The sequence below is a fragment of the Phoca vitulina genome, unplaced genomic scaffold (assembly GCF_004348235.1).
Source record: "Phoca vitulina isolate PV1807 unplaced genomic scaffold, GSC_HSeal_1.0 scaffold11, whole genome shotgun sequence".
Taxonomy (NCBI): Eukaryota; Metazoa; Chordata; class Mammalia; order Carnivora; family Phocidae; genus Phoca; species Phoca vitulina.
Genome location: NW_022589714.1, coordinates 16842907 through 16857924, shown reverse-complemented (window position 1 = coordinate 16857924; position 15018 = coordinate 16842907). Strand labels below are relative to the sequence as shown.

Sequence of the window (15018 nt, the reverse complement as noted above, 5' to 3'; positions counted from 1 at the left end):
CATTTAAAACAAAACAAAACAAAAAACAGTGAGTGGAATATCTTGATGTGCCATAGAGTTGCTGATTCCAGGTCCACAAGTCTTCTCTGTGGTTCATTCTTAATTATTATCACTTAGCTTATTTGTCTGTCTTCTTTATGAATATCATCATCATTTTTGTTTTCTTTTACAACAAATGCAGTAGCGATTAGAATGCAGGATAATTTAAGTTTTCTTCCTCCAACAGTTGGATGCAGTTATTTAGAAAGATTCTTTAAACTGGGAATGCTTCATTAAAGCTGGAAATGCCTTATTAATTTCTTAGCATTATGTGAAAGGATAAGGTCAAATAAAACAGCAAGTCAAAGTTAGGGCCAGTATGGAAACAAGAAAGAGGTAAACAATCAGGGTACTACTGAAAGCCTTTCTGGATCATTCTGAAGTAGGACTCTAATCATCAATCAGTTGATCAAAAAATTTACAAAATGAAGTGCCTTTGAAGTCTAAACAACATTAGGGGCGCCTGAGTGGTGTAGTCAGTTAAGCCTCAGACTCTTGGTTTCTGCTCAGGTCATGATCTCAGGGTCGTGAGATCAAGCATCACATCAGGCTCCCCACTCAGCACAGAGTCTACTTGAGATTCTCCCTTGCCCTCTGCCCCTCCTGCTCATGCACTCTCTCTCTAAAATAAATAAATAAATCTTAAGGGGAAAAAAAGTCTAAATAACCACTAATACTTAATATTTATAATAAATCAAAGGTAGGTTTTTCTTGGTTGGGAGATACCATATTCTCTGACTCATAGAAATTTAGAACTGAACATACCTGAAATAAATCTTCTATTCCAGCTCTCTTATTTACCAAATTTATGAAAAGTGAGGCTTACCCAGAATTAGTAAAGCCTTTCTGTGGTGTGATGAGCCCTAAAACTCCTTATCTGAAACTTAGGTACTGCTGTGTTCTGCTTCTTACATCATTGAAATGTACATCATTCCAGTTTGATTCAGAAGTTCTATGACTCAATTTGCGCAGTTAAATTACCATATTCTGTCTTTGCTTCCTCCTTTGCACCTTTTTCTTTTTCTCTCTCATCCCATTTGACTATTAAAAAACCCATTATTTTCAAACATATTACTGTTGTTCTTACTGTATAAATTGATACTACCATGTTACCTAATAAAATTATGACATGTTGTATCAATAAATGTGAGACCAAGGATATGGTATCTTTAAGAACTTATAACAGGATAGGAAAAATATATAAGATTAAATAACAAATAATTAGCTTATTTTTTATTTTATATGTCAAGTAAAAGATAAATCCTCCACAGTTCTAATATTCATAGTGTGATCTAATGCTTACAATAAAATTTTTAAGACGTTCCATTTCATTAGGAAATCATTTAAGTAGTTTTCCATTTTAAGTAAAGTTTCATTTCCAAGAGAAGGCATTTCAGTTAGATATCTCATATATACTTGAGAAAAGTTCTTTCTCATTTGTTATCCTTTTTCCCCAACCGTTTTATAATTTACTTTACAAAATTATATAATCAAGAACTAGTATTGTCATAAATTTAATATTCATTAACTTTTGAACTTTATTCCTTTCTTGATTCTTTTTTAGTGTTTTAATCCATTTGACATTTTGGATGAACACCTTTGTTGAAATTCTGCCAAATTAGAAATTAGTTAACCATTCTCAAAATACTTAGAACCATACACCAATAGAACTAGATTTTCTTCAGGGCAAAGAATTATCAGACAAATATACTATAATTCCTAAGATGTTTCAAACCTGACACCTCCTTTAAAATATGGAACCTCCCGAACCCCGTCTTGAGCAGGGAATTGGCACTAACTTTCCTTTTGGAAACACAGGAGACTACTTCAGGATCCCTGAAATGTGATACTAGGCTATTTTTTCAATGATGTTATACAGTGTTGCATTCCTTAATGATGGGGTGAAGTTCATAATTGGAGGGTGAGTTTGCATTTAGGCACTCACATTTTAAAGAGTGTTTATGTTTCTATAACCCAGGAACAGCAACCAAGATTGATGGGATGGGTTTTGTAGGTAGCTGCTAAATGTTTATTACTATTTTTAAAAATAGCTGCCCTATAATTAGAATCTGCCCTCACATCAATGACTTATTTCCCTGCTGTATGACTAGTATAAATTCCTCCCAGTGATACTATATTTCTCAAAATACAATTAATTTATTTCCATTAAAATGTTTAATCATTAAATAGGAAATTTAACAAATTATGCTTGATGAAATATCAAGTGATTATTTAAACTCCTAACAGATTTTGAAAATAAGTAAATAATAGTAGTAAAAAGTGAAGATAAAAGTCTTTCATTTCCTTCAAATAATTAAATGCAAAGAAAACTGTGATCTTGTGTTAAAGTGATGGATTGTTCTTTGGCCCAGCATTGAAAAATTTAATATGATATACAATCTTTTAAAATCCCTTGTTTAATCTCTGCTGAAATAGCAAAAGTCTATATACAAAAATGTTGAGGAAGAGATGGCTTATAGAGAAGGAAGATTTCTTTAGTTGGAGAAATAGTTTTGTGTATACTCACATATCTATCCTATGCTATAGTCTACACTGCTTATTATTGGCATTTGCCAAATAAAGGGAACATTTGTTCTGGGTGTCAACACAGTAGCAGAAAATCTACAGCTGGGTAAATTTTTACCGTATTAGAACCCAATTCTTTCATATCCCCTCATGGACAGGCTATCATTTCAGTATGTTTGGAAACATCATAATCATTATATGATATATGTACTTAGCAAAATAGTTTCCAAGACAAGTAATATAGGACTTACATTTGTACCCCACTAACAGTATTAAATTCAGATCCTGCTGTGAGGATAGCTGTGTAAAACTGTGTTTAGTTTGTACCACATCTACTCTGTAGATAAAAAGCAGTTCTGATTGAAATGAATCATGTCAGGATCATGGTATAAGATATAACAGAATTTGATGGTGAAACATTATCACATTACTTTAAAATGCATGTTATGTTAAATTGTATTAATGTTAGATCATACATGAAGTTGTAGAAGTAGCTCAGTTCTGCACATATATGAATTTTCTTTTGGATTATAATTTAACATATGGCTTTCATAAACAACTTACTCAATTATGAAAAAAATTCTTTGAAAAGATAATTTCATTGATAGTCTATAATTTGGAGTTGTTTTCATACTTGATGTGAAATTCTTTGCCCAATATATACACATGAGAGGTGAAGAATTAAAACTAACATATAAATACCTCAGGCCTCAACTACTCTTATCTGAGGAATTATTAAGTAAACATGATTCTCTTTTCTAGGATTAAAAAAAAAATACTGCTTTATACTTCTTTTTGTATATACAGATCCAGGGTTTTAGCATCATTTTACTTAGTGTACTTTAGCAAGACAATTATTTATAGAAATTTTTATAAATAGTGTTTGGATTATTTTAGGTTCATTAAAACTCATCTGATATGGAGCATCAGAGGATAGATGAGTTTTCCTACAAGTTTAATAAACATTTGATATTTTCATATCTTAATGCATAAATGTAAAATTAAATTCCTCGTTAAGAAACTTAAATACCCAATGTTTAGTCATATGTTCTTTTATTAATAAGTTATATTATCTTAACTTCCAGTACCAAAAATAAGAGAAATCACTTAGTATATTAGATATGTTTAAATTATATGTAATTAAGTTTAAGTAATTATTTTATAACCAATTTATTGTAATGAAAACACATATGTTAAATAATAATACATAAATCTACTTGCTGTGTCTTCCACTGCAATAAAAGTCAAGTAGAAAGAAGAGTATATTAACTGCTCTGACAACTTTGCATGTTTTAATCTTCTACCTAATGATTCCTAAAATCTTAGATAATGAATATCAAAGACAAATTTAAAAATACAACATATAGTGTATATTCAGATTTTAATAGGAATCCCATTTTTTTTCTTTTGACACTGAGCTGATAGTTTAAATCTGAAAATGTCTAACTAAACTACAGTAGAAAACTGGAGTCCAGTCTTTGCTTCCATTGCTTTACTCCTCTTTGGCACAGCCCCTTAACTTTAATACCAGCCCTTCTTTGTGAAGAGATACATTTTTTGAAGAAATTTGAAACGCTGAAGTCTTAGAACAGGGAAAATATATTGGTAAATTGAATAGTTTTGGAAAGAATCAAAATAGATAGAAGCAGTCTATACCATGCATAGAGTAGAGGTGAACAAATAGAAGCAGATAGAAGCAGTCTATACTATGCATAGAGTAGAGTTGAACAAAACAGGCAATAATGAAAATCAAAGCAGGAACAGAGAAACCGATACACTGGAAAAAAGGACATTTTGAAGTTTCAAGTATATGCCAGTAATTTATTCAATGAATTTTCCACTCAAGCATTTAAAGTTTCATAAGCCATTTTTTATGACTCAGAGGATGTAGGATTTTTGTATTGGAAATCATATATTACCTTAGTGTTTCTATTATCTTAGATTCCACACCTACTTTTATGAAAGTACACTTTTACTTGGCATGGGCTAAGTAGTCATTAACCTCACCATGTATGTCTCTTTTCCCACAACCTGATGATGGAGCTCACACTTTCTTGTTTTTAATCTTTAGTATAACATACATAAAGATCAGTACAGAAGCTGTGATAACGTCTCTGCCAAATCATCAGATAGTGATGTCAGTGATGTGTCCGCCATTTCCCGAACCAGCAGTGCCTCACGCCTCAGCAGCACAAGCTTTATGTCAGAGCAATCTGAGCACCCCAGGGGTAGAATCAGGTGAGTTGGCAATACTGTTTATATAAACTGGGTCTGTATCCATGGTATAAAAATGCAACTAGCTTTCTTAATGTTCTTGCTAAAATACAGTTTAGGTAAAGCAGCAGAAACATTTCCCTAACGTAACTGGGATGGGAGTGGGTCGAGCATTTTTTTGGTGTTGTATATTATCGCCTATAGACCATTCGGTACTATCTAGCATATAACTGGAGTCATAATGTTAGAGATTGCTCAGAGTCACATTTACGGGAGTTTCTTCTAATATGATTAAATCCACAGAGCATCCTTTAGTCCAGTGTTAAAAAAACTTTTCCTGTAAAGGGCCAGATAGTAAATATTTCGGCTATATTGGACAGTCTCGGTTGCATTTACTTTATGATGTCATTGTAGTGTGAAAGCTATACAAACAAGTTAGCATGGCTGTACTCCAATAAAATTTTATTCGTAAATGCAGGAAGCAGGCTACATTTTGCCCATGGGCTGTAGTTTACTGATCTCTTCTTTAGTCCCATAGCAGTTGGTCTGCTTTCAGAGTAGGGTTGAGCAGATGTGACACAAAATACACATCCCTAGTTTACATTCCATGAGTTGTAAGAAATTTGCATGAAGTTTGTTTAAATCACCAGTTGTGCTCTTGTCTTTTTACAATGCAAATACCCTGCTGAAAGGGAAAAGACCACAGGAATCCAAGTGCCATCTTACCTAAAGCAGGCTCAATATGAACAAGGCATATTTTATATTTGTTCTTAACTAGTTTCCAGAAATATCAGAAATAGAAGTCTCATTGAAGGAATTTGGGGCTTGATGAGAGGCCCAAGAAATATAAATGTTCAGAATAGGAGCAATTACCTTTCTAATACTCTGAAAATCTATTACCACACATTATGATGATGTACAATAAAATATCTTTGAGCATTCCTTCTTTCTGGATTTCCCTGTTGAAACAAATTGAGAGTAATTATCTTACTGTTAATTAACAGTGTCATATTCTGATAATCTACATGAGCAATTTCAACTGATAATGATGTTTAATAGAACATGATTATCTCTATTTCTGATATTCTTAGCATGTGGTCCTAATGGAATATGAAGTTCACTAAAATTTAGATAGAATTAGAGGAGCTAAAGGACATAATCACATTGAGCTGCCTAAGATCAAGGGGTAAAAATCATTCTAATAGTTTCTTTTTATTGAAATATTAATAAGATTATGTTTCAAAACTAATCAATTTAGCAAGAGTATTGATAAATAGGACTTAAACAAGGACTCTTTCACGTTTGATCACTAAAAACAACTTACTAGACAATTATAAAACCATAAATCTTGAGGTAATTTTTATTTATATTCAAAATAGAGCCAAGCACCTTGAGTCCCTTGCTCTAAAATATTACTGGTGAATAGAATTCATATTACTAGCCAACTGCAGGAATAATTTGTGGGTCTATTTTCATTCTCCTGAAATTTTAGGAATAGTATTCTTCAAAACTTGATCTTTAGGAAAAAACTGGCTATGTGATTTTTGAGGAAGAAAGCAAAGAACAGAAACTTTAGGCAGTGCGACAGGGATTATGATTTCATACAAAGGGGTTCAGAAGAAACTACATGGTGGTATATTGATATTGGAGCCAGTGTTACTTTGTGGGAATATGCCAGCTTAACAAATCAACACTAATTATAACCATATTATGAGAAGAAGCAAAAGTTGGAGGATTCTTTGTCTCCTTGATTCATATGACTTTTCTTACTTATTGAAGGTGGTGGGGATAGAGGTGGACCTAAAAAAGGTACAAATAAATTTCCTAGTGACAAATCTGTTCTTTCGAGGCATTTCTGTTTTCAGCTTCCCTTTCCCTTCTTTGCAGTTTAGAACACATAGGAGCTGAGAAGTTTTTGTTTGTTTTTTTTTTTATATATATAAGTGGATTAGGTAAATTTAGGCACTAAAGCTAACGGCTAATCAAGTTTCCCCTTAAGCTAACGTGAAGAACTACTTTTCTTGCAGTCCCATACTTTTGGCCAGTGATTGATTCTCTGTATGTGGTACACATGTGATTTCTTAGAATACCTAGGAGGAATAGAGAAGAAAAATCAGATATGGGATGTGGGTAGCTCTTTCTTCTGACATTCAGTCTCCTTATCTTTTCGTAGGCTTCTTCCTCCTGAATATCCTCATAGGCACACAAGTACACCTGTACACACACACACACGCACACAGAGTTATTCTGCATCCATCATCAACCATGTGGTAAAAACCTGAGAGTAGGTTATGGGATGAAAAAAAAAAAAGGACATCCATATAAAAATGCTGTGCCGCACTAATTAGAACAATGGTTCGGGCTCTTCAGCTTTTATATATTCCCTGTTCTCATAACTAACACTGTGAAGAATGATTATTCTCAATATAATGCTGCTTCTCATTTCTTTTTTTCTTTAACTAACATCTGCATAGGTTTTAAAATTCTATTTATTCAAGTTCATGGATAAAAGATGAACAAGTGTGATCAATTATGATGATAGAATGTATTTATGTGTCATAATAAGAAGAAGCAAACTTGGGGCACCTGGGTGGCTCAGTCGTTAAGCGTCTGCCTTCGGCTCAGGTCATGGTTCCAGGGTCCTGGGATCAAGCCCCGCATCGGGCTCCCTGCTCGGCAGGAAGCCATCTTCTCCCTCTCCCACTCCCCCTGCTTGTGTTCCCTCTCTCGCTGTGTCTCTCTCTGTCAAATAAATAAAATCTTAAAAAAAAAAAAAGCAGCAAACTTTTGAATTCCTATCATGTGTAAGGACATCATTATTTTCCAACACTACCTTAAAGTATAATACTTAGGTTACACACTCAAGGAGATTATAATCTATTTAAGAGTTTAAATTTATTTTTACTTTTATATTCTCATTATATATATATTCAAAAGATATATATCTTTGCTCTCTCTATATATATATACATATATGTATATATTTGAGTCAAATTTTCCTATGACACAAGAAATATTTTATTATACATTGCATTAGATGAATTTTATTCTGGAAGTCAACAAAAGGATTTAGAAGACATTATAGCATTTCCAAAGACAGTGTTCAGTATCCTAAAAGTGAACCAAATACCTAGTATTCTCACAAAGGACTGTAGGAAGAAACTATATGACATAATCTTACCCACATTATGCAAAATCATAGTATATAGGCACTTAAAATACCATGTACAGTTTTTATTTCCTCTATCCAAGTATATTACGAACCAAGAAAATGTTGAGATAAGCACATCTGAAATGAGCAGTGGGCTGTACAACCTTCTGTATAATTTCTAGTTTTCTAAACACTGCTTACTACATTTTCCTATTAATGATTTGCAGTACACATTGTTTTTAAGGTCTTGAGAAGTTCTTTTTTTTTTTTTCAAAGATTTTGTTTATTAATTTGACAGAGAGAGACATAGCGAGAGAGGGAACACAGGCAGGGGGAGTGTGAGAGGGAGAAGCAGGCTTCCCGCTGAGCAGGGAGCCCAACGCGGGGCTTGATCCCAGGACCCTGGGATCATGACCTGAGCCGAAGGCAGACGCTTAACGACTGAGCCACCCAGGTGCCCCAAGAAGTTCTCTCTTGAAACAACTTGTTTGTCTTTGCTTATTCCAATATGGACCAAACTTATTTCATTGCACAATGCTTTTTTTTTATAAGGACATTTATTAATATATTGAAGAGTTCTTGCAAGCAATTTGGGAAAATCTTTTTTAGATAATTAGCATCTTTCTGCCTAAAAGATAAAAGCCAAATAGTTGCTTCAAAGCCTATTTGAGGACAGATAGAATTACACACTTACAGGATGTTTACAGGTTAATAAATATAAATATGTTTTGATGAGCAATTTTTAAAATATCATTTTCGAAAAGTATTAGGAATTCATGGGCCATCACTTGAATCTTTTGTGTTTGAGATGGTTATGCACCAAGTATCTTATCCACTCACGTATGCCACTAGCTAAACAACATGGTTCTGTGTGAATTGAGAAAGGGTATCCCTTCCTCCAGATGCATACTGACTAGTTCGTTCAAAGTAGTCCAAAACATATCTCATTTTTTCAAAGTTTACATATGCAGGGGAACTATAGTAGGAAAAAAATAGACTATGATGTTTGTATTTAAGGTAAATAACCTTGTGTAGATATAATGAATTAAAAGTTATTTTTTTAATTGTCACGAATTAAAACCATTTAAAACTTAAATAATTGTTAGGGTGATTCTTATAATACAAAGTCAACACTTAATACTTCAAAATAATAAGCATCAGTAAAGATTGAGCTTGTGAGTTTTTCAGATTTTTCTGCATGTGCCTTATAATTCTAATTTAGTATTTGCTTAAATATTCCTCAAAGAATGTTTTCTCATCCAACTACAAAATATGTACATTGTATTAGTAGAAGTGGCACAATTGACAATAAAAAATGCATATACTAGAAGTCAGAAAGAATAGGTTGAGTTTCTGAGTTCTTTGTGTTTACTTTTACATCTAAAGAACATGGTCATCCCAGAAAGGAGATGAATTTTCTTGGTCTAGCTCTGAACTTTTTTTTTCATCTTTATCATATATCGATTTTTTTCCAGGCAGACAAATTTCAGATGTTTTATACAAAACCAAGTTTTAAAAGCAAATACAAGCATAATCCTATAGCTGTTCTCAGATGTTATACAATTTTAGAAGCTTTGTCAAAACCAACTGTTTTCCAACAGTATTCACATTTGTAACATGTTCTAGATCCACAAGGGTGGCTTTCTAGAACTAGATGGATTTTAACAAACAAACTTGAAAAGCAAATTTGATGCAAATAGTTTTGGGCCTTTTTTATCATCTCCTTTTTAAAGAATATTTTCAAAAGCAAAATTATCTTTGTTTTCTACATTCATAGTTTAAAAGACATGAAAGATTTTTTTTAAGGTGGTAAGAGACTTTATTCATGCATTTATTCATTTCTTCAAACCTACTGATATGAGTACTTGTTATGACATGAGGTGTTTTTTAAGAAACATTATCTTCTATATACAAATAGTAATCTTACAACCATAAATTTACTGAAATTTGGCATTTGGTGTCAGTAGGCATAATAATTAGTAAGCATATACTGAGAGAAATATGTTTGTTTTTATATATTTATTTATAAATTTATATTGATGTGGGATTTTAAAACATTATAGATTATACTATTTTGATATTTTAAATTGTGATAGAAAATAAATGCATAGGTTAATATCTTCCAGAAAATCAATTTGATGCTGCAGTTATGTTTGGAAAATGTTACAGAAAATTTCAGATATATCTTATTTCACAATAGTTCTTCAATTCAGCAAGGGAATACAGGATAACATTTAAAAATAATCTTTGGATTTTTTTGTGATGGCATTTGAGAAATACTTAACTGCAAAAATGACTTGCTACATTTATAGCTCAGAACAAGAAATTAAACTTTCATTTTATATGCTTACTAATTATTTTTTAAAGATTTATTTATTTTAGAGAGAGGGAGGGAGCATGAGTGGGATGAGCGGGAGGAGCAGAGGGAGAGGGAGAGAGCATGAGTGGGATGAGCGGGAGGAGCAGAGGGAGAGGGAGAGAGCATCCTAAGTGGACTCAGCTCTGAGCACGAGGCCTGACGCAGGGCTTGATCCCAGGACCCTGAGATCATGACCTGAGCCGAAACCAAGAGTCATATGCTTAACCTACTGCACCACCCAGGCGCCCCTTATACTTAGTAAATATTAAGCCTGCTGACACTGACTATATTAAGAGTGATCAAGAGGGAATTTTTTCTTAGAGCTATCCACCCTTAATTTTGCATGCTCTCCTATTGTACTATGGAAAAGCAGTCTGTTAAGATCTACAAAAGTACTGAAAAGAAAGAGAGGAGAATAACATGGTAATTTGATGATGGGGACAGAATGAACTGGAACACAGTGAAAGATACTGGATACTGAATATCTGAGAAAGAAGAGATATTTTAGTGATCTTCTCATGGCTTATTTTACAGTACCAGCTTAGTTTTAATAGTCCAAGGTTGAATCATCACCACTGTTATTTTCTGTGACCAGATTAAAGCTGTAAAGAGAAGGAAAGAATGTGCCGTGTGCCCTTTAAAAGGGGGTACAGTAAAATTACCATACCATACTCATTAACATACCATAAGACTGAATGTGCCAGATATTTAAAGTATGCCATACTCATAACATACACAAAATACTGCTTGACCTATGAACGAAGTGACACAACAGTCTTGATAATGGCAAAGATACAGAGCTCTTAGGACAGGTGAGTAGTTTTTCCTGGTGAGGTTCTTCCTTGCAGACCATTTAAGACTGCGGCTTGAAGTAAAGCAGCCCTGGCCTTGTTTGAAACAGCTCCAGCCTGCTTTGTTACCTTTCTACTCTGCGAGTTCATTATAGATTGACCGAGATGTATTTAGTTAAATTCTGGGAATGTCAGTAGAATAGGAGATAAATGCTTACTATACAATAGACAATGAAAATGGTCAGTTATAATAAGTTTTTGAAAGTTAATAGCAACCTGGAATATCTTATAAAGATGGAGCTATTTGTGGAAATGATTGTAATTAGATCTAAGTGAGGACTCATTGGGGGAAATGTAACTATACACTGTTCATGGAGTTTTAAAAGTATGTTGCAACATGTTGTTATTTATCGAAGTCTACTTCCCTGTAGTTTTATTTCTTCTGTTAAAAGTGAATTATAGATTCTTTTTAAATTTAAAATATTTTAAAGAGCATGTTCAATGGACATCATAGATAATTATAATTAGAAAATTTTCTTTAATTAGAAAAATAAGTCAGTGTGTCTTTGGAAGAGAGTATGAAAAATTTATTCAAGTCTATTTATGATTGTGTATAAGTTTTTTTCCAATAATTTTCTAATTTAATTTAACCTAAAAGAAGTTGCACGTTTAATATTCTGTTATTAAAACAAGAATATAATTCTCCCTGCTTAATTCTTATTTTCCCCACAATATATAAGAAGTTAACTTATATGCTGCTAACAACACATCTTCAGTATAACATATTATTAAAGATGTATAAAGTTTAGACATCTTTTAAATGCAAGGAAAATAACATAAGTGATAAATCCTAAGGTGAATTGACAATATTAGAGCAACTTTCAAATGCAACCATTTTATTCCCTGGGAATACTTTTCAAAGAGAAAAAAATCTGTCCCCAGAATTCAAATTCCTCATCACTGTATAGGATCTGTTTGTAGTTGTGATCTTTGCCATTGACAAAGGGTGAGGAACAGTGTTTTTAGTGTGGGGTTATGACCAATGTCCAGCAGTACCACCATTTGGATTCATACCAGATATGGGACTGTTTTGCTTCTATAAGAGATCAGTCTTAGGTATAAGAAACCCCCTGTTGCTAAGATGTTGACTAACTTTGCTTCAATGCTATATAATTTTCAGAGCACATGAGGACTTCCTCAGGGGCCAGTTATGTCACCCTTTTGTCTTTGATGTGTTGTATTACCACACAGACCAGCTATATTAAGGATGCTCAGGGCTATAGTAGCTACCAAATAGCAGGAAGACTGTTTTGAGAAGAACGCAAGTTGTTACTGTATTTTTATGCCAAAAAATACATAATGGAAAATTTCTAACAGATTCTTAGGTTTCTATTTAACACACTGTGTTTACGTGTTTATATTTGCACATTGGAGAACCAAGTAGAGATTATAAACTTCGCTGTATTATGTTGACTGGCAGCTAATTGTTTTATTGGTCACCAGGCATGAACTCTGGTTATCAATATTAAATACCCTCTCTTTGGGTAAATATTCAAATTTCTGTGGCAATTATCCTATTATTTGGAATGGATACAATATCCTTTTACTTTGAACCAGTGCTCTCCAAACTTCCCCTATTTCGTGTGTCACTTTCATAATTTTGCCATAAGTACAAACATGTTTATTATTATATTTTTTATTAATTTTATTTTATTATGTTAGTTACCATACAATACATCATTAGTTTTTGATGTAGTGTTCCATAATTCATTGTTTGCTTATAACACCCAGTGCTCCATTCAGTACGTGCCCTCTTTAATACCCATCACCAGGCTAACCCATCCCCCCACCCCCCCCAGAACCCTCAGTTTGTTTCTCAGAGTCCATAGTCTCTCATGGTTCATCTCTCTCTCCAATTTACCCCCCTTCATTTTTCCCTTCCTACTATCTTCTTTTTTTTTTTAACATATAATGTATTAATGTATTAAAAATACTGATTTATTAAGTATCTCTTTTTTATGTACCAGATATTTTGATAAATGGTTCACATGCAAGATCATGAGTGCTGTAACAGCCAAAATTATTAATAATGTCATTTTACAAATAAAGACAAAAGTGGATTCACGTGGCTAGTATGCGGTAGAGCTAGAACTGAGAGCCTGGTAATTTAACCCTTTTATGATTATGGAGTGAAGCTGTTTACCTCTAGTAATAATATTCTTTTGCTTTAAAGTCTGTTTTATCTTATATGAGAACATAAGGTTTGTTTTATTAGTATTCAATCGAACTTTTCCCATCCTTTCATTTGCAACCTTTCTGTGACCGTATGTATGAGTTATATCTCTTGTAAACGGCATGTAGCTGGATTTGGAATTTTTTTCTTCCAACCTGAAATTCTCTCTTATTTAAATGGCTACCTAATCAGGTTGTGGTTATTTTGATTTCTTATATATTTGGAATTATTTCTACTATCTTATTTTATATTTTCCATTTTTATTATTATTTTTTTTCTCTTTCCTGATTGGTTTTTAATTGAATTGTATTTATCTCATTTCTCCCCTCTATTATTCTGGAAATTATACTATTTCTATGATTTTAGTGCCTAATTTAGTGTTTCAAATATATATATTTAGTTAAATAATACATTTAAAGTTAAGTACCTCTAGTTCCTCCTAGGAAAAAAAAATTACTATAGTCACTTTAGCTCTGCTACTATCCCTCTACCATTTACATATTTTTTCCAGTATTTTAATTATATGTTGTTTTCTTTCTCCCATAATCAGATGTTATTTTTGCTTTTAAATGCTTTAGAATTGCCCCCATGTATTTTCTAGTTTCTTTGCTAATCATTTCCCGTGTGTCAGACTTTCATTTTGTGAGCCTTCTCTGTCTTCCTGAAATATAGAATGTCACCCGTGAGAGCTCTTAGGGCTTAGGGGAGGACTCGAGTTTTTCCTTATTCTTTAAGGGTCTTGACCCCTATAGGCATTTCAGTTCTGACTCCTCACTGGGCCTACTCTAAATTTCTCTACAAAACCTCCCAAGACATTCATAATCCATTAAGCAACCTGTTTTCAGTTCCCTCTTGGTCTTTTGGCTAAGGGGATTTGCCTTTCTTCTGAACTTGGGTTTGTATTGTAATGGGTATTTGTTGTAATTTTCACATAATTTCTAGGCATTTGGGAGTGAAAAAATTTCAGAATGTATCATCTACCACATTGCTAGAATAGATGTTTAATATTTAAGGTATTACTATTTTCTTGAGTTTTTAAATTTACTTAAAGGGTAATCTTTAAAATGAAATTAATGAATAAAAAAATAATTGTAGGTGTAAAAAGCAAGAACTATGGACCTAGGGACTTTATCCCAAGTTAGAGAGCAAATGTCAGGGCAGGGCAAAGAAAACCGGATCTTGAAGTGGCAGTGAGGTCTAAGGTGTTGAGAAAATAGCAGTCAGGAACACCAAGGAAGAAGGCGAAGAGAGCTGAGGTCAGGAAAATGAGGAGAGAGAGGAGTTCCAGCAGAGAAAGGACCACTTGAGATGTGAGGAAGAATGGCAGCTGGAGCATGGAAAAATAATGTAAGGAGTAACGGGAGATTACAGCTAAGATAGAGAAAGAGATTCTGGAAACTCAGAGGATGTTGGAATTTAAGGAAGGAAAATCGCTCCTCTGATAAAAGGAGCGATTAGTAACCATCAAATAAAGAGCATCTCTTAAATAGAGGTCCAAAGCTTGGGCAGTCTGTAGGCTGTTTTCCTTTTTTTTTTAAGATTTTATTTGATAGAGAGCAAGAGAGCACAAGCAGAGAGAGCGGCAGAGGGAGAGGGAGAAGCAGGCTCCCCGCTGAGCAGGGAGCCCTATGCCAGCTCAATCTCTGGCTCAATCCCAGGATCCCAGGACGTTGGCATCATGACCTGAGCCGAAGTCAGATGCTTA

General features: G+C 33.4%; 1 protein-coding gene across 50 annotated transcripts in view; it reads left to right on the top strand.

The window, feature by feature from the left end:
- RIMS1 (regulating synaptic membrane exocytosis 1) overlaps positions 1-15018 on the top strand; it is a 490270-nt gene that overhangs the window by 390797 nt on the left and 84455 nt on the right. For 39 of the 50 annotated variants that reach the window (XM_032409467.1, XM_032409504.1, XM_032409498.1 and 36 more), the window contains one exon: positions 4637-4803. The exons of the other annotated variants lie outside the window; for them this stretch is intronic. In XM_032409467.1, coding sequence (XP_032265358.1) covers positions 4637-4803 — 167 coding nt within the window. The remainder of the gene's footprint in view (positions 1-4636; positions 4804-15018) is intronic. 50 annotated transcript variants of the gene reach the window in all.